Genomic DNA, 12,494 nt, shown 5'->3' with positions numbered 1-12,494 from the left:
TGCTGAAGTTCACCATATTTGTCTAACTACTCCTTACTGAACTAATTCAGAAGATTGGTAGGTGGTGTGTATTGAAGGACAAGTGTCTAGAATTGCATAAACCAATACTCTTGAATTAGTCTAAATGTTGGGATTTTTTACTGCAAGTATCTTTGTAGCTTGGCTTTAAAAATATTTTGAGATAGCAAAAACTGAAATCCAGTGTCTCACAGGTTGTCTAAATATAACCACAATTCTGCAATTGTGTGTTTTTACAGGCCCTCCTCATCAATTGAAGGTGAAACCAGATTCTGAAATTCTAAAGATTGAAAATGGTACGGCTTTCCCCTTCCAGGCTGAAGTACTGGATGAATCAGGAAATATAACAGCACAGCCAAAGCTGGTAGTTCAGTGTAAGGTAAACTGCATTTTATTATGTATCATAAGGATTTTGATACTTGCTTCCTTGTTCAAGAGCTGTGACAAGAGGTTGTTTCAGAAGTTTCTGTAGCTCAGTAGCCATAACTGTAACTCTTGCCTCATCCGTTATGTGTCATTCCATAAATTTCAGAATCGAGAACCTGGCCCTAGCTACAGTTTTCAAGGTATTTTAGGTCGTATTTGCTGTACGCAGTGCTAAAATTTGTTCAGGAAATAAACATCGTACAGCTTTGTTTTGTTTTGGTTTTTTTTAAAGACAAAGATGCAAGTCTAGTGTCTAAAATTAATATTAGATAATATTTATCACAAGTACTTATCTAATTTCAGAAAGGATTTCAGGTGTTCCTGGGGCTTTTAGGAGTAAAATGCCGTTGCCCTTTTGGACCTAGAGTTATTTTTTATACTCAGGAAGGTGACTTTTTTAACTCTAATGAAATCAGTTTTCCAACAAGAACAGGCAAACAAATAAAAATGTTTTTCCCACTGCGCTTGATGTTTAAATTCTGTTCAATTTGTGATTTTTAGAAAATTAATGTAAAGGAGTAACAGCCTCATTGAATTTATTGCCAGAATGGCAAAAGAGACTGTTTATTTTTTAATACAAAACAGTTTCTCCCACACATCTCTTAATCATGTGCAAAAAAACATAGGTGTTGATTTTGCAGGCTTCTGGAAAACCAAAATCTCTGGAAAACCAAAACCAAAATTTCTCTGTACATAATCCTATTTACATATATTTACATATAAACTTGTACAAATAATCATTTCTGGAATAATCCTAGTTGTTCTGTAAGAGAAAAATGAAGTTCAATTTTATATTTTAAATAGTTTTTAGGTGCTCCAAACCTTCCTGTGTATTCTGTGGACTGCAGTAATGCAGGAACAAACATTTTGACTGGATCAGTTATACAGGTGCAGAATATCAAGAAAGACCAGGTGCTGAAAGCGAAGTTTGAAGTACTTGTAAGTATTGATTGATATGTTTGGATGAAAAAGAGATTGAAAACAGCTTATTGTACTGTCTTGCTAGTGTACTGAAATCTTGCATGAATCAGCCCCTATAAGTTACTGTTTTAGTTACCATAAGCTTGATAATCAGATGTCTTCCTTTTTGCCTCTCTGGGAAATCATGAAAAGGCAAAGATTTTTTTTCTATTTCTTCTCATCTCTTATTCTTTATTTTTTAAATACCTGAAGTGTGTTGAAAATTTCCATTATTTCTGGGATCCTCTTGAAAAAAATTCCTTCATTGCATAAGCATTTAGAGTCAGAATCTGTATGACAACATGTTCACCAAAATTTTAGTGATGAAGGATAATTTTTTTCAAAGGTTAAAAAAATCAGTAGGTGTTTGCGGTGTTTCAGTCTTAAAGCTCTTGAAGTTTGAATTTTTTTTAAATGCTGTTGAGCATCCCAGTTCTTTGGTAGTCAGGAGAGCCGCACTTCTGGAGAAAATAAGACTGATGGTGTTTTACCCTGAAAAGTGTGTAAACAAATACTAATATGGCGAGATGACCTATAGGAAAGGATACTTATGATTACTCTCAAGTATTTTGTAAATTCATAACTTAGTGCTTTTGGAATAGAAATGTTTTCTAAATAGCTAGCATCATTTCTGGTATCTGTTAAAAGTTGTAAGTAATCTGGCATATTATTTCCATGTACTTTGGCAAATCAAGCTGATTTCATGTTTGGACACCTGATCACACCTAGTAATCCAGAGTAGTGCCATAGGCTATTATGGAATGATATTTATGCATCTATGTATATTTAATATATTATATATCTTTTTCTTTTCCAATTTATAGAATTATAAAGATGTGCCACCAGTGGAAAAGATTATTAAGCTTCTTCCTAGCAGTCATGTTGCAAGACTGCAGGTTTTAAGTATGGACGGACAAAAAGCTATTCAAATTAAACATCAGGATGAAATTCACTGGGTTGCTGGTTGTGCCATGCGCAACCTTATATTTCAGATGTATGATGAAGGAGAAAGGGAGATACACATAACTCCAGCTATGGCAGAAAAAGTCAAGGCAAGTACATTTGAGTAAACATCAGCGTAATATGGGCGGGAGATACAATGTTGATTCTTTAAAATCAATAGACATCAGGCTACAAAATAGTGTTCCTCAGGACTGTAATGGGAACTTCACTCTCTGCTTAATCAGTCTTAAAAAAAAAATTATTAAAATTATGTCCCTAATGACATTTAATGAAATGTTAAATAATGCTTCAGGGTAGTATTATGAAAAACAGGTGAATAGTTTCCAGTGCTTCTCCTAAACACAATAAAATAATTCCAGCATAGTTATGGTTCGTAAGGATGGGGATTTTCCCAGTATTTAGTACCCTTGTATAGACATGCTCCTTCATGAAGATTCGCTTTCCTTTCTTACCCTTCTGTCTGTGTACATAAGAGCCTACTACAAAGGTAGAGCCTTGCCAAATATGTGCCCCTTCTTTGGTGAGATTTCTTGGAATCAGATTTTTCCTAATACAAGATAAAAGAGGGAAACTTCACATGTGGGGTTTTTTTGTTTGGAGTCTTTTTAGAGTGATTTTCTATACTTGGGAAAATAGCACTGGTTGCTGTTGGGAAATGCACTGGCTTTTGGTTCAATGGTTCTGTTGCCTGTACATTACTTAAGAGTATTTGGAATGACAAGCAATGTATCATGTAGCTAGTCATTAATAATAAAGCTTTTGATTAATTTAAAACATTTTCATTTTAGGTTAACTGGACACCAAGAATTAACAAAGAACAGTTGATTCAGGGATTATTACCTGATGTAAAAGTACCAACATCAGTAAAAGATTTACGTTACTGTTTAATCACTTATCTTGATGACCACGTGTCTTTGGAGAGTGCATTCACAGTCAGGTTTGTTCATTTGAAATTTTTTTTATGAATTATGTTGTTGGCAAATGATTGTAGACCTGTACTTTGCGGTAAAAAAAAAAAATCTTTCTACAGAAGCACAAATAATGAAAGCTGTTGGCAAATTACTAAGGGAATGTAGGTTTGCTTGGGGGGGTGGGGTACATTGTTTACGGATGAGAACATCACCTATGTGAAAGACTCCATCAAGATCTGTTTGTATCCTGCCCTATAATCACTTTTGGAAGTATACACACATTGAAGTAGATTTTGCTGTCTTTGAAAACCTTCAGTAAACGATAGCTTATAGAATAGTTTTACTGAGAAGTAAGATCACTGGGTACTATAGAGAAATATCATTAAGTTAATTGTTACCCTTACAAAGGTTATTAATTTGAAGCTAAAGACAGTATATATCTGGCCAAATGCTAGATGCCTGCATCTAGTATCTCAGTCAAAACTGATGGTTTAAACTTTAAAATTGTTTCTTTAATCACTCTTAGTGAGGCTAGGCAGTTAGCTCTACTTACTGTATCTTTATATAAAGTTTTTTAAGATTAATCTGATTCTAAATTTTTTTAATGTTCTTCTTGTGTTCTTAATAGTTTAAAATAAAGTAACTAGTTCACAACACATTGATGCCAGGAGTAAATTTGCAGCAATTAAACATTTCACAGGTCTGCAATAGAAAAACAAAAATTACATGACCAAGTATTAAGATTCTTTAAAATGTTGGGCGCTTAATACTTGCAAAAAGATGTCTTTGATGCAGCACTGTCAGAGACAAAGATTTTCAGTTAAGTATTGTTTTCTGGTTTAAGTGGAGGAGATAAGCAGACTGAATTGATACCTCTCATATCAATTCCTTGAAAGGAATTAGAACAGTGAATTGATTTACCAAATATTTTAATACATTTTTGCTTGTCATCTATAAGGAGTCTCAAATCAGGGAACTTTATTAGGTTGGTGCAGAAATAATTGCTGCTTTAAACCATCAATTTTAAAGCCACATATCTCAGCTTAGATTAAAATGTTATTAATCAAATAACCATTGGAGTCTATGCATTTTTGCCAACAAGAAACAAGTCTCTTTATTCTGGTATCATAGAATTCTGAGGTACTGGAACTGATGAATTCTTCCAAAGTGTTTTTAATTGCTGCATGGTTGTGGAAAACCTCGTGCAGGAAATTATTGAGATGCTTAAAAATATCATAATCGGTGGAAAAGAGGTTTGGTCAGTAAGCTGAGTGAAGTGGAGTTTTGTAGCCCAGTTTGTGTAGCATTTGCTGAGTCGTTTGCCAGACACGTGCTCGGGTGCTGTCAGTGGAGAAGAACTGGTCCTTTTCAGTTGACCAATGCTGGACGTAAACATTGCAGTTCTTGATGCATTTTGCTATTTTCCTGGCAGTACTTCTCTGCTGTGGTGTTTTCACCAGGATTCATGCAGTTATAGTGGACAATTCCATTTGCTGACCACCAAACAGTGACCATAACCTTCTTTTCATGCAACTTTGGTTTCTGAAGTGTTTTCGTGCTTCACCTCACTACAGTAGTTGCGCAGTTACATCACAGAATCCATTTTTTGTCACAATGTGATCAGAGAATGGATCATTTTTGTTGTGCAAGAGAAATGCAGAGCAGGCTTTGTAATGGCTGTTTTTTTTGACATTTGTCAAGCTCATGCAGCGCCCATTTGTCAAGCTTTTTTGATTTTCCAATTTGGTACAAATGTCAAACAGCCGTTGAATAAACAGCATTTAGTTTGTCTGCAAACTTTTGAGTTGTTTTTTGTCATTCACTTCAATATTGGCCAGCAAGTGTCTGTTGTCTGCCACAGAAGGATATCATAGAATCATAGAATAATTTGGTTTGGAAGGCAACTTAAAGGTCATCTAGTTCCAACCCCCCCGACATAGGCAGGAACATCCCACTAGATTAGGCTGCCCAAGACCCCATCCAACCTGGCCTTGAACACCTCCAGGGTTGGGGCATCCACAGCTTTCCTGGGCAACCTGGTCCAGTGCCTCACCACTCTCATGGTGAAGAAATTCTTCCTTATATCAAGCCTAAATCTGCCCCTCGCCAGTTTATACCCGTTCCCGCTCATCCTATCACTACAAGCCTTTATGCATAGTCCCTTTGCAGCTTTCTTGTAGGCTCCTTTCAGGTACTGGAAGGTTGCTATAAGATCTCCTCGGAGCCTTCTCTTCTCCAGGCTGACCAAGCCCAACTTCTCAGCCTGTCCTCATATGGAAGGTGCTCGAGCCCTCTGATCATCTTTGTAGCCCTCCCATTCCAACAACTCCATATCCTTCTTATATTGAGAATTCCAGAATTTGCCGATGTGACATAAAAAAAGGAAAACAGTGAAAACAAAAACATTAGCCTGAATAAGTAGAGAAAATTTCATACTTTAAAATGGCATACTACACAAACACAGTTAAAAAAAAATTAATTCAGAATAAGCATCGCAGTTTTTTACAATGCCAGAAGTAGCAATTATTTTTGCACCAACCTACTATTTAGGAGTTAATTTTTTGACACGTACAATAGAATAATTCGATGTCACTCTAATTGGATTTTTAAAGCTTTCAATGTAATTTTTAGCTTGGAACACATAGAAGAAAGAAAAACATTTTGTGGGATAACTCCTAAATAACTTAGAGTGTCAGATAACTCTTAAATATCTGGAGAGCCAGCACATAACATATGTTTACCTCCATCAAGTTAATGGAAGGAAAGTCTGAGATTGTTTAAAATCACCCCAGGAAGTATTTTTCAAGAGGCTAGTGTTAGGCAGAGTCAGGTTGATGACTTCCACTTTGTCATAGCAGAAGAGGAGATGGAAGTCTGATTTTTCTTTTTTTTTTTATGTTTGTTCATCTTCTCAGTATTTTGTAATGTGCTCTGGTTTTTGTTTAAGGGAAAACTAATAATTTTCAGCTATGTTACTTGTAATCAGGGCGTTAAGAGAGGAAATATTTTTGTAGCAAGGGAAACTGTGATAGCTTTTTATGTACATAGCAGGGCTAATGTTTATATAGTTCGTTTTACAGGAATAGGTGTATTTTAATGTGTTGACAGTTCTATGTTATGTTTGGCCTAAAAGTATTGGGGATGTTCTTTTTCAAGATTGAAACTACTCCAAACTTGAATTCTGTTTTATCTGGGTAATGATCTGATCTGTCGTAAAATGCTGGTAGGCAAGTTACTACAGATAAGGTAAAATCCATAACATTACTGTGGTTTGTTATGTAAGCATTGTCTGATAAAGCTCCACCTGACTGAGGTCAAAGGTACTATGTAATTTGTGTCCACTTGAGGCTTGATCCTCTAAATATGTGCAACGATAAAAAAAAATTGCAGTCACAAATGAGTGATAACTTCTGTGTGCTTTATCATGCCTGCTATTATGTTATGACTGATTACCTTCATGAGAATGTTTGTAAGTCAATTGTCATATGTTGACTCAGACCACTTCCTGATGAACCCAAGCACATTAAATGTAAATTAAAAGGACCAAACACACTGCAGATGGGTGAAGAACTACAAAGTGAAGTTGGTGAGTATGTGCGTATTCTTCAGTTCTTGTAAGATACATTTCTTTTTTCTTTGAACCTAATTAGCCTGTTGTGTATACAGGTGTCATCAAGAGTGAATTATCTTCACTTATTTAAATGTGAAAAACAGGCTTAATTTCTCTTTCATGAAATGATGATCAGCCTTCTCTAATTGCCATTTCACAGTTCTGGAGTGACTCTCTGATATAATTTGCCCTTAATTTGTACATTGAGATATTCATCAAACTGAGCTTAAATTGTAAATTTCTCTTTAGTTTGTGTCTACTGAAATCTTACAGGTCATAACAGCATTCAGACTATTTCAGAGGCACCTACTTCAAAGTGAAACATCTTAAGGTTAACTTTAACCTAAGATAAAGGCATGTTAGGGATCAATGTTCTCAATCTCATTTGGTTTCTGTATGTAGTTACTACATTGTATAGTAAGAAATAAAAAATTCTTAGTGTTCTGGGTCATTAAGAGCTTGTGTGTGAACAAAGAAAAGTGCATAGGACAAACTAACAGGTTGAAAAACAACTTTCATTAAGGGTTTTTTTTTCCTTTTAAATTTATAGCATGAAATAATTTTTGTATTAAAAAATTGGGAAGTACAAATATGTGTTATGAGTATATAGACGTGGGGGCTTTTATACTCTTTATACCTACAAGGTGAGAGGATCTTACCAATGTATATAAATACCTGAGGACTAGGTATAAAGAAGATGGAGCCAGGCTCTTCCCATTGGTATCCAGTGACAGGATCAGATGCAATGGGCACGAAGTGAAACAGAGAAGGTTCCCTCGGAAAACCAGGAATTTCTTTTTCACTGTGGGTTTGACCAAACACTGGCACAGGTTACTCAGATTGATTGTGGAGTCTTCATCCTTAGAGAATGACTGGAAGCTGTCTGGACGTGGTCCTGGGCAACTGGCTCTAATTAGCCCTGCTTCAGTAGGAATGTTGGACCAGATGACGTCAGAGGTCCCTTCCAATGTCAGCCATTCTGGAAATCAGTGATAGTCATGTCCGTTTTCTCTGTGTTGTGTGTGTGTTGCGTACATTTGTATTCTGTATCTTGTATAGTGTTTCATTAAAGCAGCTGCTGAGGTAATAATTCTAATCATCGTCTTTTTTTTAACAGAGGTAATGATTACAGATCAGTATGGAAATCAGGTTCAGACAGTGACATCTGCATGTGTAAATTCCCTAGGAGTTGCTGGGCCTGAACTTGACAAATCAAATTTGAAAATAACTTGGCAGGTATTTATAAGATGTTATATATTTTATGCCTATGTGGCCTTTGTGTGGTAATTTTCTTAATTCCATCACACAGAATTGAACCAAAACTGCGGAAAGGTAGTAAAATTAAACACTAATTGATAAGCTGTGAGAAGATAGAGGCTTAGGCATTAAAATCATATGAACCTGTTCTAATTAATACAGCAACATCTGTTAAAAACCTTATCACTGCTGTAGCTATACAATATGGGGGCCAGTTCACTTCATGCTTGAGTCAGGTTTTCTTTGTTTCTAGGTTGTTCTATATCTTTTCTTCTAATTTCTTTTTAGTCATTTCTTTTGTGTTTGTTTATTGTGGTACAGTTGGTGTTATGATCTTTTGAAGAACCTTGTAGAACATACTGCTGAACCTTGTGAACATACTACTGATATTGTCTGTCATAGTTTAATCTAAAATGCATTCTATACCTTTTAAAATATGTTGGATGTGATAAGTTGCACATAACTTATACATTGACAAACAGGTTCCTGAGAAAAGCTTGAGTTTGAAATTGATAATTTCTTACACAAGAAGTCCCTTTATATTTAACAAAAGGAGTAGAATTTGTAGCTTGCTTTTTAGTCCACTGCCTTACAATAAAGACACCAAATAGTGTCTAGAAGGATAAATATTAAAATATCATATTGAAAAGGATTAATAAATTGTACTTCTCCTTATTTGTTCTTGATAAAATCTTCTTTATATTTCTCAATAGGAAAGTACTCTAACAATGGGAGTAACAGGTATTCGGTTTAAACCTTGTGCAATTGGAAGCAAAGAATTGTGCTTCGCTTGGCGTGAATTTTCTGACTTTCTAAGACTAAATTTAACTGCAGGATTCCCTGCTAAATTACAGTTTGTGGATTGGCCAGAGTTAGAAAAGGTAAGTTGAGCAGATATTGTTTGGAAAGACACAATGGGGTCATGAGTCAGTGGGTCTTTTGTTGATAGAGGCTTTTGTAGCACAGGATGCAGAGCTGAAAACCCTGATTTCTTAGTACTTACAAAAATTGTCTGAGTATGACGGCTATGGAGACATTCTTTATTCCAACAGCGTAACATAACAAAAACAAAATTAAGTAAGTATTTTATAGTACAGCTACATAGACATGTTTTAAATGGGACTGTAGATGTGAAACAGTTTTCATACAATAGGTAATCGTATCACTTTAACTGTTTATTCTATCCCATTTGCCCTTCTGCAGATGTATTTCAGTTTAACTTAACTGTGGGCTGGATCTTAACACTCATGCACTGCTCTTCAGCAAAGATACTGTCAGTAATGGTGGTACTTGTTGGCAGCTCACCTCTTCTTTATCTGTTTCTGGGATTTTTCAGTGTATAGAATGTAAGAAGGCAGTCCCAAATTTACTTAAGTTTACAAGTGTTTACAGTCAGAAAGTGAGGAAGGTAGTGCAGTACTTAAATGAAAAGTATGAAGATTTTGGTACCATCCATTTATTTGTTTGGGTTTTTTTTATGTTTCAGTGTTTATGTTGGCTATTCAGATGATAGTGCTGAATTTGTAGCAGAAAGCAAAATAGGAGAGTGGAAGCAGGAAAAAGACTATAGATCTCTGAGTAGACAACAGGAATAAAGATTGGCGTATAAACCAAAAGGTGCAGGAATTATCATAACTTATTCTCTAGAAAGCTGTCAAGGTATATCAGAAGATAAAAGGTTTAGATGGTTTGCTCTTTCTACAAAAAGAAAACTGATAAACTTCTTCAGAAGCATGTCCTTCCTTTTACTCACATCAACACAAGTAACCCATGCAATTCAATTCAAGTATTGCATTTTGTAATTACAAGAGAATGTAAATGGGAAATCTCTAGAAATACGTCATGGAGTTTTACAGTTCTGTAATAGTCTAGCTGTTTTATGGGAGGTAAGTGCTATGGAAAAGGCAGACACTATTGCTCTAGGGATTCATGACCTGCTGTGAATGTCTGATACACCTGGAACAGAATGCATTTGTATCTTTTCCAGCCTGTTGCAGTGATTAATGGTAGAGAATTGCAGAAGCCCCTTATAGTTCAACTGTGTGATCAGTGGGGAAATCCATCTTCTGAACCTAATGTCAAAATCAGCCTTATAAAGAGCAGCAACTTAAAGGTAAGCGTAGGCCTTATTATGTGAACTTTATTTAACACCAATTTCTGTTGTCATGTCTACATTATCTTCTTTTTCAAGAAATTTCTTGAAAATTTAATAAAATATTGTAAGTGCAGAAAAGAATAATTAATCTCATAATAGAGTCTCAATGAGTAATGTAAACAGGGTAGGTTGCTCAGCTCTCTTTCATTGTAACAATCACAAATACAACAGTCCAATAGTACAGTGTCCAAGTGTATTTAGTATACGTTCCGGATTTTCCGCTGAACCTTTTGCTAAATTCTGCATGCTCACCACGCCACCCCATTCTCCATTTCATCTGAAGTTATTTACTGTATAATAATAATGGCCATATGGTCCAAACTGGCATTTTTATCTGGTTATTCCTGAATGTATGACTTATTGTCTGTATGTAGGTTTGCCTCCTACTTGCTTATCCCTGTGAAAACTGTTGGTGATATAAACTAATTTAAAATAATAGGATGCAAATCTAACCCAAATTTAAGTGATTACTGTCCTCTCCATGTGTGAAGTAGGAGTATTGGGTGTTCTGCATATTAGTCTGTACAAAGAAAGGAGTTTGGCAGAGTATTCATTATAGTTTTGGTTCATGTTATTGGGGGGGGGGAGGGGTGAAGAGGGGGCATCTGTCAGATGTTCCTAACTGTCAGTGCAGAGACTTTTATAATGAATGTGTACGTTATCAACACAGGATATATTAATCCTCTGGATGTGACATTTTCTCATGCAGGACTGGCCTTGGTCCCTTTTTGTTCTGTTTGTCATCACTTGTGCCCCTCAGTTCTCTCAGAACGCACAACAGACAAGAACTTTCTTTTGCTCACCTCCAAGAGCTGTGCCACAGCCACACCTTTCCCAAAATTTAGCTGTGCTCCTATTACTTATTTTTATTAGATTAAGGAAATTTCTTTTTATGTTGAACATTTTTCTTTTAGCTCTTTTGAATCTCTTGCCATAGAAACCTGCCTCATAGTTTGGAATTTTTTTTGTTTGCCTTAACTACTGCCATATGATGGCACCTGCAGCTCCTCAGAGCTTCTAGTTACATTGTTCTTGAGAGTACATACAACCTTGATGGTAACACTCTGTAGCTGTGCTGCTCTGTCTTTTCAGATGATATGCCCTCCTCCATAAAGGACCAGCACCATGTCATAGAAAGTCTGTATGCTCTGTATCCAAGTGGGATGTGTGCAAGAGAAAGTATTCTAAAAGCCAAGGTGGATCATTGTTATGATGTATTCATTACAGTGCACTCTCCCAGAGCTTAGCACCAGTATAATTTCTTAGAATTAGTTTTATGCATTAGCAGAGCAACCAACTGCTATTTGCTGAACAGATGTTGGATTAGTATTCATGAATATCTTTGAGAACCTCTTTTGGGAATTGTCTTGCCTTGGCATTTCAAACAGGTTGTCTGCAACCTGAAATTTGTGCTGAAGTAGAAAAGGAAAAGCAATTTAATGTCAAAAACGACTCAGGTAATGAAGAATATTTGCACCACATTGTTGCATTATATCATCAATGAAAAAGTTCATTTCCCTTGTTAGAGAGGAGTTCATTACAGAAGAATTCAGAATATATCCATGGCTTGCTTTGCTGTCCTCCAAACTTTAAAGCTACTGTCTGAGGTTCTTTTGATACATTGACAAGGTGTTTCTTAGCTAAAACTGATGTAGCGTGCACACACATTTGCATAAGAAACAGCTTCAGCTTATTTTAAGACTGTATTATATTCTTTAAGATTCACACCTGTTTCTACAAGAGGACAGCCATTCTGTATCTGCTGCATCGGAGTGCATAGTTTCAAAAAGTTGTAGTTGATATAGAAAATGAAGTGATAAGTGTTCTGCCACTTAATGTGTAAAGACAAGTATGATTTAATGGTACTGCCAATTGTAAGGGTTCATTTTCAGTTTGAGGAAGGTAAAAGCGGCAAAGACAGAGTGTGCAGAGAAAACACACCTTGAGGAACACCAGTGAGTTAAAGGGGAGTTGCTTCCTAACAATGGGATTCAGTGAGAATTCATTTAAATCAATAATAGAATTTATATTGACTTCAAAGGACTTGGAATCAGATGGATTTAATATGCTAGGTAAATAGGAATCATATCAGGCATTTGCGTTGTTATCCTAAACCAACACTGACAAGAAGTTTTCTATCACTATTAGAGTTCGATTAAATGCTATTTTTTACAGTACAGAGATTAGTTCTTGT

At 35.7% G+C, this 12,494-nt stretch overlaps 2 protein-coding genes across 2 annotated transcripts in view; one reads left to right on the top strand and one right to left on the bottom strand.

Moving 5' to 3' along the window:
* LPIN2 (lipin 2) overlaps positions 1 to 12,494 on the bottom strand; it is a 492,308-nt gene that overhangs the window by 353,737 nt on the left and 126,077 nt on the right. The gene's annotated exons all lie outside the window — the stretch shown is intronic.
* The window catches only part of SMCHD1 (structural maintenance of chromosomes flexible hinge domain containing 1), a 78,986-nt gene that overhangs the window by 41,803 nt on the left and 24,689 nt on the right, over positions 1 to 12,494 (top strand). The window contains exons 23-30 of the mRNA XM_069853896.1: positions 258 to 397; positions 1,249 to 1,383; positions 2,229 to 2,456; positions 3,156 to 3,304; positions 6,776 to 6,864; positions 8,006 to 8,124; positions 8,859 to 9,026; positions 10,133 to 10,258. Of these exons, the coding sequence (XP_069709997.1) occupies positions 258 to 397; positions 1,249 to 1,383; positions 2,229 to 2,456; positions 3,156 to 3,304; positions 6,776 to 6,864; positions 8,006 to 8,124; positions 8,859 to 9,026; positions 10,133 to 10,258 (1,154 nt within the window). The remainder of the gene's footprint in view (positions 1 to 257; positions 398 to 1,248; positions 1,384 to 2,228; positions 2,457 to 3,155; positions 3,305 to 6,775; positions 6,865 to 8,005; positions 8,125 to 8,858; positions 9,027 to 10,132; positions 10,259 to 12,494) is intronic.

Source organism: Phaenicophaeus curvirostris, chromosome 3 (genome assembly GCF_032191515.1).
Source record: "Phaenicophaeus curvirostris isolate KB17595 chromosome 3, BPBGC_Pcur_1.0, whole genome shotgun sequence".
Lineage (NCBI taxonomy): Eukaryota > Metazoa > Chordata > Aves > Cuculiformes > Cuculidae > Phaenicophaeus > Phaenicophaeus curvirostris.
Note: the sequence above shows the minus strand (reverse complement) of the source record. Positions and strands in the feature narration are given on the sequence as shown.